Source organism: Mauremys mutica, chromosome 5 (genome assembly GCF_020497125.1).
Source record: "Mauremys mutica isolate MM-2020 ecotype Southern chromosome 5, ASM2049712v1, whole genome shotgun sequence".
NCBI classification, from domain to species: domain Eukaryota; kingdom Metazoa; phylum Chordata; order Testudines; family Geoemydidae; genus Mauremys; species Mauremys mutica.
In genome coordinates, this window is record NC_059076.1 from 118,903,504 (window position 1) to 118,921,154 (window position 17,651).

Genomic DNA, 17,651 nt, shown 5'->3' on the forward strand with positions numbered 1-17,651 from the left:
TATTACCCCACCCATGTTGTCTTTTTGAGGGGAGGCTGGGTGTGTTTAGAATCCACACACTCCTGCTTATCTGCTTGAGCTATCCAGCTGGTGTGAAATTGTGAAAGCAAACAATCCTGTTAACTCCTCTGCCCCTGCATGCCTAGTTTAATTCCTCTGGCACTTCAGCTCGAGAGGCTTTTGAGACACCAAAATAAAGTAGCAACATCTTTTTCAAATAAAGTTTTAATTTGATTTCCCTGGAAGGGCTGGTGAATACTATGTCCTCTGTTGCGGGTAACCCTCAAGCACCAGCCACACTGATAGGGTGATCTGAGCTCTTGTTTGCTGTCCATAAGCAAAAGTCAGTTGCCAGAAGGAGGGCACGGGTCAATGTTCATGTCATGCTCCCTGTCAGTATCCAGGCCAGGCCAGGGAAGCTATTAATGATCCAACCAGTGGACCAAATTCGGTGATGAATCCTGGTCATGTGCCCCCTGGGGCACATTATGCATATGCTAAGAAGAAGCCTATTGTTTAAAAAAAAAAAACAATTTTTTTTTTTGGAGGGTGGGAGCTGTAGCTCAGGAACCCCTTTATCAAATGGCTCCAGATTTGGATCAGTAACAGAACCTCACCTACCCACCCCTTGAGACACACCAAATTTCAAGGCACACTGAGTCACTCAGTAGACTTAGAGCACTTAGAAGAACTGAGCTTTGACTTGAAACCTGGCTTGAACCTTAACTAGAGCAAGGCTATTGCCCTGCTATAATATGAAAGAGTAGTTCAGTCCCTGCAGCCCAATCAGTTTACCTGGGACAGCTGAACATGGTGACAGCTAATGCCCATCCTAGTGCATGAGAGGTTTTTGTGATTGGGGCACTGGTCAGGCTGGGGCTGGAATGAAACCACCCATTCATTTCACATCAGTCATTAGGCAGTAATCAGGGAATAGCACCTAAGTAGGGACAGCAGGAGAAGGCTACCACACTTCTTCAGGAACTGCTGGGCAGTGCTTGCCCTTTGAACATGCTAGGACCCTAACTTGCACCCTTGCTACAACTGTGAAACCTGTCACGATTTAAAAATGTGAGTTTCTGCCCTTTATGGTTACAGATAAAAGCTTGAAAACATGATCCGAGCGTAATCTAGAGGCTCAAAAACCAGAAGGCAAACAAAAAGAACCCCAGATTTATTAGTATGTAAAGTCTCATGATTTTTTAAGCCAATTTCTTGATGGGAGGGGCAGATTCATGATTTTTGAATACTTGGGGGTTAACAGTACTGACACCACCTGACCAGGACTTTGAACCAGTGATGTACCATACACATTAAGAAGTTTGTATCCAGCTGTTAATTGCCTGCACCATCCATCCCCTCAGCTACAATTTAGCATTGTAGCAAATCAATAATTTTACTGTGTCCAAATCACACCTAAGAGAAGGAGATGTTGTGTTCCTTCAATATATGCTTGTAAAAAAATCCAGAAAAGAGAATGCAAGGTAAGAACCTGCTTATTTTATACTGATTTATGGTCATTTGAGGATTTGTCCATAAACTGTACACAGTCCAGTAGCCTCCAGCTGGTGTACATACAGATCTAGATCATCTTTTGCCTTTATTAGCAGCTCAGCAAATCTTGCAGAAACATAATGCAATTAGGCATATATTTTCTCTTGTGAGGCCACTCATTTATTTGGTCAATTACCAGTGACAGTTTCTTAGAAACTGGAATTTAAAGTTGTTCATTGTCTGCTTCAAAATAATAATAAAATAACTGGATGATTTTCATCCATGCCATCAGATGGCACTCAAAGCCTGCACTGCATTCTCTCTCTGTTTAATGTTTTCTGAAGAGGGAAACGCTAAAAGACTAAAAGGAGACAATGCTTTTACTGCTTCTGAGAGAGAAATTAAAATGTAATTTAAAAAATCTCCCTTAGAAAGAACATGTCACCATTTTCTCTGTTTTTGTTCTGGTTAACTCTTTACAGTGAGAGGGATGAGCAGAATAGTTATGCCAATGGTTGTTCCCATATTGAGGCCACAACAGTGAGATAAGTATTTGCTCCAGTTTGTTGATCCCTGTGATGAAGGCGCATATAAGAACCATGGAGTACATAATGCAGCTATAGATAGTGAGGCTGTATTAAACATGCTATCCAGACAATTTGCAGACTAGCTGCTTCTTGAGGGGCTTACATGCCTCATTAACATTGTTTTAATGTAGGTTTTAGAGTTTAATTTGATTTGGTGCTGTTGTAACTTTCACCGCTATACAGCACAGCCCTGATGTCACTCCAGGCAGGAACCATATTTTCTTCTGGGCCTTGTTTTGCATCCAGCACACCATCAGCACTTACCAGATAATTAATAAAACTTGACTACAATACCTGAACAATAAAGGTATGTACAGAGTCCAGCTTACAATGGTGCAATTAAATTAGGAATGAAGTACAAAGGCTACCTTTTTTTTTAAGGGAAATTGACAGCCTTTCTTACTTTAGATCTATGTTAAATTCTCCAAAGCCTCCCTATGCAATATAAATCGATTGGCATTTTGTTTGACAAGACGGTAGCTCAGGCAAAGGCCCCATATGGCAAAGAGTTCAGAGTCAGCATTCTGTCAAACAGATTGCAAATCAAATGGAGATTCTGTAGCAGGTGTTTCATAACAGCAGTTTGTTACTAGTCTTTTGGCTTAGTTTGAAGATGGTAGGCAGAATTTTCTGACAATAATAGCAAATTCAGCAACACAAAGTGCCTTGCAGATGCTGCTAACTATGGGAGATGCCAGTTCTTGGCAGCAGTAGTTTAGTGTCACTTTAAATTAGACATAGGCCCGAACCAAAATCCTGGCTCCTAATACCCTTGAACTTTGGATGGGTTGGAACCAAAATCCAGATCTAGCTCTCTGTCTTTGCTTTAAAAAGAGAAACATTGCAACAAAGCATTTCTTCTGTAGATCCCACTTCAGTTTCTCCCTCACTTTTCAAAAGGATCCCATGCTTGTGATAGCAGAGATGTTTCCATGACAACAATCCATTATGTTGCCTCGGGCAAAGAATTATAACTTCAGTAAATAATTACTAAAATAAAGCTTCAAATGACAAATTGTTTAGGTATTGGAAATATTGTTTTAAGAGGTTTTAGCCGCTTAAGGATGTAGCCCCCGAACCTATGTCGGAGACAGCATCTGACTCGTATGTAGTTCAGGCTTGGTTTGTGAAATGATCCCAGTAATAAAGTGAGAAGTAGTTTACAAATGCTTTAAAGAGGTAAATGCCTGAGATGAGCACCTCCACTTTAGCTTGGCCTGTGTGATTTTTTTTCCCCCCTTGTGTTATCTTTTACATCACAAGAGTGAGTTCTGATAACTTGTATGGTATGTTCCACTCACAGGAATCCTGCCTCCTCAAAGAGCTGTGAAGAGGTTGTAGTGGACAAAGGTAACTTGACTCTGTAGTTGTGATGTTAAGGTCTGCTCTATTCCCTAGTCTGATAAAACCGGTCATTGCTGTCTACAAGAGCAACCATTCAAATTAACCTTGGACAGTAAAGTGACAAGAATCAATACAGCTTCCCTTGCAAGTAATGTCAGGACATTTTACTTAGAGCTATAGTAGAAAAGCCAGAAATTAACCTTTGCCTCACCAAGCTGCTGAGGTGCAAAGCCTAGTTATTCTGTCTGTGTCGACAAAATGCAACTTTTGGCAGGGACAAAGTTGCAAAGGTGACTTAAGTTTCTTATCAGTTATTCTAATATACTGCATAGTTATTCTAATATGCTGCATAAACAGTGTACTTGTACGTTAATAAAAGGGAAAAAGTACAAAAATCAAATCAGGGCTGTGTAAAATATTCAGTGAAAATTGCATATCTTGAGATATGGATTTGGACCAATTTTGGAAAACACTACAGATTTCATGGGGGTTTTTTTCTCTTAAGAATGGGACCACAAATTTTTGAGAAAAACCCTAAATTAAAAAAATTTCAAGGTTTGAAATGTATTTCCTTCCAGTAAAAATTTTTTTAATTTCAAAACATATGTAATTTCAAAAACTGCCATTTTATAACATGTTGAGGTCACAAAATGATGCAAAATGATATTGTGAATATTTTTTGGGGAAAGAGATTTTGCAAAATGTGCTATCTTTGCATGGTCTTGTGAATTCAGTTAATATATAACACATCTGTATGTTGATGTGCATCTACAGCACTTCAGCAGGACAAATAGTGGGCAGATGATGATGATGATGATTCATAGCCAGATTTTCAGTAAATTGATTCTTCAGCCTTCTCTTTGCGAAAAATCCTTTCCTGTATTTATAAATGTCTGATTCATAAATCTTTCCTAAAGCTACTTCTGATAATTGCTCAAGTGATCCTTATTTGTGCTACATTAAATGGGGAGTCTCAGTGGAAATATTTCAGTCCTTTATTCTGAAAACTCTTTATCCTGGGATAACTGATCTTCTGATTCCAGCTGTTATGTTAAAACATCTTGAAAGATGGACCAGTTAACTGCAATGCAGGTACACTAATTAATACAGCATGTTATGGTTCTGTCATAAAGTGGACCCTAATAGTTGACCCTGAACTATAGTTTTACTTATATTCCCTTTATTTTTGACGTTAACAATAGAAGCAGCAGAGAATCCTGTGGCACCTTATAGACTAACAGATGTTTTTGCAGCATGAGCTTTCGTGGGTGAATACCCACTTCTTCGGATGCAAACATCCGAAGAAGTGGGTATTCACCCACGAAAGCTCATGCTGCAAAAACATCTGTTAGTCTATAAGGTGCCACAGGATTCTTTGCTGCTTCTACAGAACCAGACTAACACGGCTACCCCTCTGATACTTAACAATAGAAGTAACATCATTAATGATACTAAGTTTCCCAAAATAAGATAGTGGTAGGTAAGGTAATGCTTAACCATCTTTCTGAAGCACTTTGAAGTCTGTGGATGAAAAGGGACTATATCAGGGTTTCTCAAACTGGGGGTCAGGACCCCTCAGGGGTCACAAGGTTATTACATGGGGGGGTCACGAGCTGTCAGCCTCCACCTCAAACCCCGCTTTGCCTCCAGCATTTATAATGGTGTTAAATATACTAAAAAAGTGTTTTTAATTTTATAAGAGGGGTCGCACTCAGAGGCTTGCTGTGTGAAAGGGGTCACTAGTAAAAAAAAGTTTGAGAACCACTGGGCTATATAAATACTGATTGTTATTATCTCAGAGGCTATGCAAAATATGACTCAATTGTATTCTGGATTCACGTTTTGCTCCTTGCTACACAGGGGGTGGGAATGGGTAAGTATCACAGGAATAGGTCATGCCTTCCTAAGGAAAAATCTGTGGGAATGGTTTCTGGAATGAGGAGAATTTTGCAAGGTTCTTCTTGTGTGGAATTTGTCTCAAGTAACTCCTTGGGAGATTAGGGTTGACACTTAGTCCCCAAATACCTAGGGTCTATGCAGGAGGCCAGTACAATCTCTGTGGAGAGCTTGTACCTCTGCACTGACTCTTAGGTCCCCCTGTCTCCCCAACCTCTTTCTAGACAGCATGACTCAGATAGCTATGAATAGCTTGTTCGACAGAAATTATGTGAAATTCATAGGTAGGGCCTATGGGGAAAGAGAATGGATTCCATTGTTCAGATTCATTTTTGAGATTGCATTTGTATAAGACAATTGTGTTTCTATATAATGAACTGCTGGAGTGGTTTTGTGCATGGTACATGAAGGCTGCCTCTCTCTGGTAGATTTAAATTAAAAATTGAAACAGTCAAATGGGGTTTATAAGCATCTGTGGTTGCTAAGATACAGTCACTCAAGTCCAATAAATCTTCCACTTAGAAAATATCCTGCAAAATTGGCCTTTCCGCGCTGGCAGCACAGGAAAGAAGTATAACTTTCAGAAATGGACTGTAGAGATGCTCACCCATTTAGCCTCCTTTTGAATAGAAAAGCATAATGAATTAGAACCATGCATATTTGTTTACATAAAATGTATTTAGTACAGTGAAGTTGCAAAGTGCTTATGGCTGTTATCAGGTGAGTCTGTGATCCAAAGACGATAAGGGTGCATCTACGCAGCCGGCAGTTCAGCGTCAATAGACTCGGGCTCACAGGGCTCACGCTACTATGTTAAAAGCAGCTGTGTAGAGAGTCAGGTTCAGCTGGAGCGCAGACTCTGAAGCTAAGGGAGGGGAGCTTGAACATCTGCACAGCTATTTTTAGCCTTGTACCATGAGCCTGAGTCTGTCAACCCAGGCTCTGAGATTTGCTGCCACCCTAACAGACCCTGTTAAAATCAATGGGTGTGCCAAGCATTCTTTCAGGTCCAACAGAAGGAGCAATCAAGTCACTTTATATAGGAAGCACCAGCTGCAAACAATGGACCGTCAGAGCTAAATGTGTTGGCTGTGGGATTTCCCTGGCTGCAAACACAGGAGTTAGGATTTCAGTTTTGCAGCCTGTGTGTGTGTTAGGATATGTTTACACTGCACAGTTTACACAGGTTCTTACCTGGATTTTAGCTTTAACCCCCCTAACCTTCCACAGAGAAAAACCTCTAACCTGGCTTTAGGCTCAGGCTGGGATTTACTCAGCTGGGGGTGTGGGTTAGAACCTGGGCTCCCCTGGAACCCGCCCACTTTGCAGTGAGGATGCAGGGTAAATCACTTGAGTGCCAATGATCCTCCAATGCCTTTCTCACTGTTTCCCCAGCAAGACAGACAAATTCTGCAATTGACCAGGAAAGAATCCTATAGTGTCCCAGCACAAAGAGCCATAGGCTATGCCCCCACACGTGGGCAAGTGCAGAAGCTGTGAGGTTGCAGTAACACAAGTAGGGCTTTGTGGTGGGGACACTCACACCTGAGTGAGGCTAATCCGGGTGCCAGTCGCCCAGGTTAACTCTGCAGTATAGACACAGCCTTAGGGCCTGAAAGCTTGGAGAAGCAGATGTGAGTGTGACTCTGAGAAGAAGCAGAGAGACAGAACTCAGTGCAGTTGTACACCTGGGGATTTCTGAGAAAGGCAACTGCATGTTGTTGTTCCTGCTCAGGAAAACAGGACTCTGTGTATATTGTTTATAAATAAACAAAATTACATGAAAGAATTTACGTGACTCACATCAACTATTCCTCCTCCTAATGGAAACAAACCTATAAGGCCTTAAATGTTGGCTAATGTTGGGCCAAGCAGAGAGCAATACATTTGCTTACCTATTCACTTACTATTGCTAATTAATTTATTTGCTTCTGATGTTTAGCCTTTCAAATCTCTTTTTATTTAAACTTTGTCCCCAATTGGCCAATTTTTCTATTATTTTTAAGTTTGATGAACCAAAGAATTTGCAGGATGGTGGCAGTTGGGGTGAGAACACAGATCCAGAAGTCAAGTTTTTGGTATTCTGTTCCTGAATCTACTGCCAACTCACTGTATTAACTCATTCTCAGGTGGCCTCCAGATTTTAGATACCCCTTTTCTGCATTTTGGGCAGCAGTAGACAGGCAGGTAGACACTGTCAGGGTTACCAGCTGAAGACTAAATGAGGCCCAAACCCCTGAACACAAAATACTGTGTATTTTATTGTAAAGACTTTTTTCAACTAGGCGAGGTGGTCTGGAGTTTGAGATGAAGTGAAACTTCTGCCGATTATACCTAAGAAATGCCACTCATAATATAAAGTAAAGCCTGGGCTTTCTCATTATTTTTGCCATTCCAAAAAGTGCCCACTATCTCATATTGCTCCTACTGGGAAGCTACTGAAGCCAAACAGGGAGATTTTTAGGCCGCTAAAAGTCTGGTGGTGCAGTGGGGCTAAGACTGGCTTCCTGCCTGCCCTGGCCCTGCGCCTCTCCCAAAAGCAGCAGGCACATCTCTGCGGCATCTGCGGAGGGGGCAGGGAGTCTCTGCACGCTGCCCCGACCCCGGGCGCTGACACTGCAGCTCCCATTGCCTGGGAACTGCAGCCAATGGGAGCAGCAGTGGCACCGCCTGCAGGCAGGGGCAGTGCACGGAGTCTCCTGGCCAGTGGTTTCCCCAGGAATTGAAATTAGGGGAGGGGGTGTCAGGACCGATGAGATATATAAAAGAGATATGAATAAAGTAAATGTTTTGTTAGGATAATGCAAATTTAACATAAGGGTAATGTAAGTTACACCAAAACACATAACAGGTCTAGATTTCTAAAAAAATATAAATTAAAAAAATGTATTTAATTTAAATTGACTTTTGAAAAGTAAGCCATCATGGGGTAAGAGGAAAGTCCTTTCATGGATCAGTAACTCATTAAAAGATGGGAAACAAAGGGTAGGACTAAATTATCAGTTTTCAGAAAGGAGAGAGATAAATAGTGGTATCCCTGAGGGGTCGGTACTGGGACTATTACTGTTCAACATATTCATAAATGATCTGGAAAAATGGGTAAACAGTGAGGTGGCAAAATTTGCAGATGGTACAAAACTATTCAAGATAGTTAAGTCCCAGGCAGACTGCAATGAGTTACAAAGGGATCTCACAAAACTGGGTGACTGGGCAACAAAAATGGCAGATGAAATTCAATGTTGATAAATGCAAAGTAATGCACAGTGGAAAACAATCTCAACTATACATACAAAATGAAGGAGTCTGAATTAGCTGTTAACACTCAAGAAGTGATCTTGGAGTCATTGTGGATAGTTCTCTGAAAACATGCTCTCAATGTGCAGCGGCAGTCAATGATTCCCAGCATTCTGTTTGCTTTTTTAAAAAGAACAGGAGTACTTGTGGCACCTTAGAGACTTACAAATGTATTTGAGCATAAGTTTTTGTGGGCCCACTTCATCGGATGCATAGTGAGGAGATATATATACATACAGAGAACATGAAAAGGTGGGTGTTGCCCAACCAACTCTAAGAGGCTAATTAATTAATATGCGCTATTGTCAGCAGGAGAAAAAAACCTTTTGTAGTGATAATCAAGATAGCCCATTTAGGACAGTTTGACAAAAAGGTGTGAGAATACTTAACATGGGGAAATAGATTCAATGTGTGTAATGGCTCAGCCATTCCCAGTCTCTATTTAAGCCTAAATTGATTGTATCTAGTTTGCATATTAATTCAAGTTCAGCAGTTTCTAGTTGGAGTCTGTTTTTGAAGCTTTTCTGTTGCAAAATTGCCTTTAAATCTGTTACTGAGTGGCCAGAGAGGTTGAAGTGTTCTCCTATTGGTTTTTTGAATGTTTCTGGATGTCAGATTTGTGTCCATTTATTCTTTTGCCTAGAGACTGTCCGGTTTGGCCAATGTACATGGCAGAGGGGCATTGCTGGCACATGATGGCATAGATCACATTGGTAGATGTGCAGGTGAATGAGCCCCTGATGGCATGGCTGACACCTACTATGGTGTCACTTGAATAGATATGTGGACAGAGTTGGCATCGGGCTTTGTTGCAAGGATAGGTTCCTTGGTTAGTGCTTTTGTTGTGTGGTGTGTGGGTGCTGGTGAGTATTTGCTTCAGGTTGGGGGGCTGTCTGTAAGCGAGGACAGACCTGTCTCCCACAATCTGGGAGAGTGAGAGATCATCTTTCAGGATAGGTTGTAGATCTTTGAGGATGCGCTGGAGAGGTTTTAGTTGGGGGCTGAAGGTAACGGCTAGTGGTGTTCTGTTATTTTCCTTGTTGGGCCTGTTCTGTAGTAGGTGAGTTCCGGGTACCCGTTTCGCTCTGTCAGTCTGTTTCCTCACTTCCCCAGGCGGGTGTTGTAGTTTTAAGAATGCTTGATAGAGATCTTGTAGTTGCTTGTCGCTGTCTGAGGGGTTGGAGCAAATGCAGTTGTATCTTAGAGCTTGGCTTTAGACAATGGATCATGTGGTGTGTCTTGGATGGAAGCTAGAAGCATGTAGGTAAGTATAGCGGTCAGTAGGTTTCCGGTATAGGGTGGTGTTTATGTGACCATCGCTTATTAGCACAGTAGTGTCAAGGAAATGGACTGCTTGTGTGGATTGGTCTAGGCTGAGGTTGATGGTGGGATGGAAATTGTTGAAATGATGGTGGAATTCCTCAAGGGCTTCTTTTCCATGGATCCAGATGATGAAGATGTCATCAATGTAGCGCAAGTAGAGTAGAGGTGTTAGGGGATGAAAGCTAAGGAAGCGTTGTTCTAAGTCAGCCATAAAAATGTTGACATACTGTGGGGCCATGCAGGTACCCATAGCAGTGCCACTGACTTGAAGGTATATATTGTCCCCAAATGTGAAATAGTTGTGGGTGAGGACAAAGTCGCAAAGTTCAGCCACCAAGTTTGGCATGTAACTAATTCACAAAACTGGGGGGGGGGGGTGTTGGGGAAATTCAGGGGGGGTGTACACGCCCCTTAGGGGGGGTGTAGGGAAATCACTGCTCCTGGCCCCTACCCCCAGGGGCCGCAGGGACATGCCGGCCACTTCCGGGAGTGGCATGGGAGGGCAGGCAGGGAGCCAGCCTTAGCCCTGCTGCGCTGCCCATCGGGAGCCGCCTGAGGTAAGCGTCACCCAGCTGGAGTCCGCACCTCTCACCCCTTCTCGCACCCCACCCCTGACCCCCCTCCTTCACCCAAACTCCCTCCCAGAGCTTGCACCCTGCACCCTCTCCTGCATCCCAACCCACTGCCCCGGCTCAGCCCAGAGCCCCGTCCCACACTCCGAACCCCTCGGCTCCAGCCCAGAGCCCGCACCCCAACCCGGTGAAAGTGAGTGAGGGTGGGAGAGAGCAAGCAACGGAGGGAGGGGGGATGGTGTGAGCAGGGCGGGGCCTCGGAGAAGGGATGGGGTGGGGGCGTGGCAAGGGTGTTTGCATTTCTGTGATTCAACAGTTGGCAACCCCATTCAAATCCCACCAAAGTTGAGCCAAATTCAAGATTGAGGCTCAGCAAGACACAGGATCATCTCTAAAGTAGCTGCCGCATCTGCTGCGAGTGGTGTTTCATTTGGGTGACGTGCCTCGGAGGAGCTTATTTTGTGGGTGGAGCTTGGAAGAGTACCAGCCTTTTCCCGCCCCTGCCCGCCCCTCCCCATTTTGGCCCCTGAGTCCAGGTTAAATTATTCTTTTTGTTTGTTATTTACATTGACTTTTTCCGGAACAGCTCTGTCTTCCAACGGTTGAATCCATTGATCTATAGAAGGTGATGACAGATTTTTTTTTTTAAGGATATTATGGGCCAGATCCTCAGCTGGAATTGCTCATTGGCATCGTGTCAGTTTATACCAGCTGAGGACTTTGTCCCTGCATTTGGAGCTATTCTGTTTTTGGCTTGAAGAAACATTTGGTTCCGACAAGGTCTTTTCAGATAGGGCTGCTATTTATTGCTGTGTTAGAAATTCACGTTCTACTTGGTACGAAACCAGTGCGCTCGCCTCTTTTCAGATATTAGTTATTTTTAACGAAGGTGATGGCTTTTCACAAAAGTGCTTAAAAAGAGCCCCCTGCATATAAAAAAAGAGACATTCTTTTATTTACTTAGGTCCTATTATTCTCGTTAGCCGTAATGTTAAATGAAAATGAAATAAATGGTCACTGTGGTAATTAAAATAATTATTTAATGGAAATGTGATCAGTTACATGCCTTGTACCTTCTATTGATTGGCTGCACTTAGCAAATGACAAGACAAGTCATTATCAATATCGTGACTGCTTAATCTGTAACCATGGGAACACTTACAGATCAAGGAACCCAAGTCAGTCTGCCTAGGTCAGGTATACCTAGGAGAGGCTGGAGCCAGCCAGGAAAAAGGCCAAACTGGCTGTGTGGGGAGCTGGTGAGTCCTCACATTGGGCCACAATGTGGAGTACGTGTTTACAGTGGATAAGTGTGTAAAGACTGCTCACCCACAATGACTTTCTGGCCCAGCAGCTGGGACTGAGACAAGAATACAAAGGAATAAGGTTTTTCTGCATTACATCCCAGAGGAAAGTATTTCCAGCACCACTTATTCACTGTCATTAGTACAGCACCCAAAGCATTGCATGAGATTTACAGTACAAAGACAACATGTACCCTGCCCCCAGGAGTCCAATCCTGCAAACTTTTCCTTGTCCTGTTGCCTTGTGAGGGCCTACATAAGTGTGTGCAGGATCAGACTCTAATTTAGATATGAGACAATTAGTGAGAAGAATGCAAATGGGCAGGGGGTGTAATTATGGAATCAGGAGGATGAGGGAATCAATAACATAGGCTGAAGCTAGGAATTAAGTGGGCATAGTTCTTGTGCTGGCCACCTTGTGGAGGTGGGGGTGAATTTCATCCTAGCAGTGGTGTTGGAAGGTTAGAAATGTCACTAGCTGGGGGAACTATCCTCAAACTGAAAGTCGGAGCCAAGTGGCTACACTGACTGCAAATAGCAATAGTAGGTGGCACTGAACCAAGAGAAGCAGCTCCTGTTGCCATTGTTTTTCATTAATCAATAGCGTTAAAACAGGTTATCATGTGCTGTTAATAAATATATTTTTGAACTTTCTAGAGCAATGGAGATTGGCATCTGGTTTATGTTTATCCTGCTGGGCACTAGGGATGAAGAGAAACTGCAAAGGGAAATGGGCATATTGCTTGATGTGTTTATTTGCAACTAAGTTTTATCCCACTATCTACTCATATTTGATAAGCCAAGTGAGACTAGGTAGTTCAAGGACTGGAAATGTGCCAGGTGAGGGGAAACAAGAAGCAACAGGTAAACTAGGGGAGAGATGTGTAAGACTGTACCGCTCTCTCCTCCCACCCTTTACACACAAACATAAAGACAGCTACAATCTAGCCGTGTATCTGAAGAAGCTTCATGCTAAATTCTTTTGCTCTCCCAGAGTTGCTGAGTGCTGCAGTCACTCTGTGGGTCAACTCAGTCTTACATAGATGAACTCATTTTCTTCAATGGGCATTTTGCCGCACTGTAAGATTTGGCACTCCAGGTTTAATTTGTATCACCACCACTTAATAATACTGCTTCTTCGAGGGAGTTGTCCTGCCACGTTGTTTTCATCTTGACACGTGACTTGTTTCCTAATTAAATATTAAGTCTCCCCGGAATGGCTTGGTGCCGCTGTTTAACCATGACTCTCTTCTTCCCAGGTAGCTCTAACCGAATTTCTGCTTCCATATATTTGATGTTAGCTGTTGTTTAGTTAATACTTTAAAAAAAATGAGAAAACTAAATATTTGTGCCTCTTTTCTGATGGACAGGGCTCGTCCTTCTCATTTTATAAACCCGTACACTTCTTCTGTCAGGTGTTAAAATAATTACAAATGTGCTGACAGACACACACGTGTTCCCACTTCTGACAGAACTGGGGCTCCTCCTCAGAAGAATGAACATTTAGGCATTACAATATTCTGTTAATATTTTAATGTGTTTTTCTAAACTTGAATTACCTGCTGCATCCTGCCCTCTTTAAAGTGGCAAAGTTCCTATTGACTGCAGTGGGAGCTTTGTATGCAAGCTGCCATACTTGCCTCTAGCGCTAGATAGATTTAAAATGTTTTCTTCTTCATTAGCATTTACCTATCATAATTATTTTGTATTTGTTTCTTTCTGATTTGGGGTGATTTTAAAACCACCTATGGAATTTAGGAGTCTAAGTACCCTTTTCAAAAGTGACTTAGGCAGTTTTGTCTACACTGCCAAAACAACAAAAAATGCCTCCCCAGCTTTCATAGCCTGTGCTCCAGCCCCAGCTGGAGTACCTACACTGCTATTTTTAGTGCTGTAGTATGAGCCCGATGAGCCTGTGCATGTAGACCTGGGCTCTGAGACGCTCTGCTGCATTTTTGTTGTTGTTTTCCAAAGCACCTACATGCCTAACGCCTAGCTTAAAAATAAGGCATAGCTCAGTCATTTGTTTATGCAATTTTTGCAGTCATTTTATTGAAAAAGCTGGTATTAACATATTTATATCTTTATTCAACAACAGTTAGCTAATTTGTGCAACACAAAGAATGCAGCCATGAACAACAGCTTTCCGAACAATCTGATTTACCAACTTTACCATTCTTTACTCTACGCCACTGAAAGCTCAAACCAAAAACGAAAAAAAGTTTTAAAAGATTCACAATGACGATGTCAACTTTCTTACATTCAAAAAGACCAGGAAACTGAATCATAGCAGTGATATCAGAGTCATGAATGTGATACTGGTCTTTAAAAGGATTTCCATATTTTCCTCAATAATCACATCATATCATTTTGGTCTGGAAATCAATAATTTTGTAAAGCTCCAAAAATGTATTTTATTCGTTAGTTATCTGTTTGGTACCCAAACCTGAAACAGAATAAGGTACTTGAAATAAAAATAGTATTACTGTTGTATTAAGATCTGCTTTATAATAAGTTACATGTAGACTCTAACTTGAGGATGTTAGAAGCTAAATATGTTTTACAGTACTTGTAGCAGTAAATGCCAGTATTAGCTGTTAGCATTTTTGGGCTACAAAGGTTAATGGAGGCGGCCAAAAGTCAAAGAAAGTGTATGACACCCTTGAAGCAGTAGTTTGGCATTAACAAGGTTTCTATACAATTTACCATATTCTTAAACCTTTTTACAAGAAAAAAATTGATTATTAACTTTAATTAGAATAAATATATACATATAATACTGCCCATGTCTTCTAGGGTATACAGTATTTTATAAACAAACATTCCTCATTCCCTTTAAAATTAACCTACATATTTCATACTGTATGTGTATAGTATGGCTGGAAACTGATGCACATGCGTTTGTGCTTCTACACACGGAATATACAGTATCAATCTAAAAAAATTTAAACGTACATAGTTCATGTGTCATGTCAAGACTTCATATAAAAAGTTGTCACCTCTTTTTTTTTTTTGTAAACCTTGGTGGTAGATTTTCCCCCAAAAATCATAATATAAAAGCATGCAGGTTCAGTTATTAGTTAATTCTCCATTTTCCAAAAAGTCAGTGAAGAATGGGGTAAGGTTGTTAAAGAACCTTTTCTAAGTGAGGGATTTTTTAACAAGAGCAGATTAGCCAAGGCATCTGCATCAGTTACACTCCTTTACTCATGAGTTGAGAAGAAATCATCTGGGGTAATAATTTTTTGGCAGATTTTATTAATCATGCAGAAAGATTTCCTAGATTAAAAAGCATTTCCAAAATGGTACACCATTTCTATACACTTCTTAATGGAAATATCTTCCATTTACATTGAATTTTATTTGAAGCAAGAACTGTATAAACCAATATAAGTAGAATTTTAGTTTTCTGTTTCACCCAGGAGTCATCTTGTAATTTTACAGTCATTTTAAAATTCACTGAGCCATGCTAAACTCCTGAGTTACCATTCATAGTAGTTAAACCTGTATTTCCTTGGGATTCTGCAAATACCAAGTTTAAAGTAACAAGTGTGATGCAGTAAACATCACATGTGGGATTTTCAAAAGGGCTTAACTCAATGTTTTGTTACTCAAAATTGTAATAGCACATATGTATATGCATTAACAAGTGTATCTTTATATGTGTTGAATAGTCACCATGGAGTGGCAAATCCTGAGTTTTTAAATGGCACCCACTGAAATTAGTATTGTCACATTCTACAGTGTGATTGGAAATGTACCTGCAGAACAAGCTGCCTTTTTAAACTAAGGTAGCTGAGATTATCGACAGCACTCTTCATTTTTTGACTCAGAAAGTTGAAATACAAAGTCAGGATTTGTAGCAGAAGTACAAAATTGTAAAAGTGTTTGTGGAATTCTATAATGAGGGCTCAATGCTAGGGACGGGGAATGTGATAAGGGAAATAGGGACAACTTGTCACTTGTTTATAAGCAGAATAATTTATTTTGCTTCCATATTACTAACTGTCTAGGGCCTTCCTTCTGTACGCAGCAATGTATGGGGGACACGGCTATTCCTACACTCATAAATAAGTCTACTTGACTTTGAAAGCCCGGAAAGCATTCCTGAAAAAAATCAAGGGACCAATGTGAAAAGCTGTAATAATGTGGTAAACACTGCAGACTGTGGAAGAATGCAGCACAGCAGGATGCTGGTCCTGTGAAGCATTGTCCCTTCAAGAGTCAACTGGAGTTTAGGGTACTCAGCACCTCACAGGATCAGACCAGAAATGAATACCCGATTGTTTAAAAAATAGACATAGACCACAGTACTGAATTCACAGTAGTGCCTTTTTACTTAGACAATTATACAGTTGCAGTGATTTAAAACAGTTGGTTGCCACCAACAATGATACATACTGAGGGGTGGAGGGAGGGAATCTAGAAATTCCACCACAATGACCACACTTTTGTGAAGATCATGTCCTTCTACAACTCTCAAAAGGCTGGTTTATAAATACAGAAAGATATTGATCGATCTAGTGCATTTCTGAGTTCACTTTATCCTGAAATATGTACAGATTGTTTGTCGCTGCTATAGCAATTATGTTCTCAGTTGGGTGCCAGGCTGTGTGCAAGATCTTCTTCGTAAAGTCCAAACTGTCGACACTGATGTCATCTTTCCTTCGCTTGCCCCCTACGCAGACTCGGCGGGGTTTTAGAATGGCTCGTGGCTTACTGCTCTCCCGAGATGCCTCCAAGGTAACATCCCGCTTGGTGTTTCGGTCAAACATTCGAAAGAAGTTGTTATATGCACCTGTCATAATAACACTGAAGCGGGAGAAAACAAAAGCAAGAATAAATAGCAGAATACACTAACTCGACCACGAACGGGAGTGGATCAGTACAGTACAATTATTTTTCCCAGCCATGTAATTGAAGTCTATGGAGTTCAGAAACTTGTGTTACGGTGCAGTTTAATATATATGGACTTTTGAGTTTACATGGTTTCTCATCATCTCATGGCATTTAATATACTGTAAGGTTGCTTCAGTATCGCTAATCCCAAGTATTCAAAAATCATGAGTCAGAACCCTAAAATCACTGGATTGATTAGAAAATAATGAGATTTAAAAATAATAATTCTTGGGTTCTTTTTATTTGGAGTCTAATTCTTGGGCCTTTAAGGTTCAAATTTTCAAGCTTTCTCCATAACTATGAAACTTTTATTTGAATGAAATGTAAGCTCATGACTCCCAGAGCTGTGTCTTCAAGAAAAGCAGCAAATATTGCATGACTTGCTATAGAATAGCAAGAGTTGACAGCGTTGTTTACTTTCACATTTGCTTAAATGAATGTTGCCAAGAAAGATGTTTGAGGAATTACTGGGATCAGGTAAAATTCATTGCATCTGTGAATTTTGCATGTGAAATTCATTTCCTTACAGCCTTACATTATTATTATTTATTATTTGTATCATCATAGCACCTACAAGCCCCAGTCATGGAGCAGGGCCCACTGTGCTAGGCACTGTACATACACAGAACAAAAAGATAGGCCCAAAGAGCTTACAATCTTAAGTATAAGATGAGAAAATAGATGAATACACGTAAATGGGGGAGTACAAGAAAACAATGACACAATATTGTTTAAATAGACAAGCCAGGAACAGGATGGTGGAAGGGATAGAACACACATACAGGTGAACAATGTGATGGTAGCAGACGTCAGGTTAGGGCCACAATTTTTGTGGGGGGAGAGGATAAGCTAAATGGAAAGAAAAGGAGAGAGGGATGAGAGGAACAGGGTAGGGGAGGAGAGGGTAGTCAGGTGTGAACCTGAGGTGAAGAGGGTAT

At 41.2% G+C, this 17,651-nt stretch overlaps 1 protein-coding gene and 1 long non-coding RNA gene across 6 annotated transcripts in view; one reads left to right on the forward strand and one right to left on the reverse strand.

The window, feature by feature from the left end:
- Nucleotides 1-962: 962 nt before the first annotated feature.
- On the forward strand, nt 963-16,976 carry LOC123371241. The gene is made up of 4 exons (XR_006579729.1): nt 963-1,071; nt 2,265-2,388; nt 3,385-3,431; nt 16,501-16,976. It is a non-coding gene; the product is annotated as an uncharacterized LOC123371241 (long non-coding RNA).
- Nucleotides 13,864-17,651, reverse strand: part of PPP2R2C (protein phosphatase 2 regulatory subunit Bgamma) — a 280,747-nt gene continuing 276,959 nt past the window's right edge. For all 5 annotated transcript variants that reach the window (XM_045018596.1, XM_045018598.1, XM_045018600.1 and 2 more), the window contains one exon: nt 13,864-16,626. In XM_045018596.1, the coding sequence (XP_044874531.1) occupies nt 16,335-16,626 (292 nt within the window). In that variant the 3' untranslated portion in view covers nt 13,864-16,334. The remainder of the gene's footprint in view (nt 16,627-17,651) is intronic.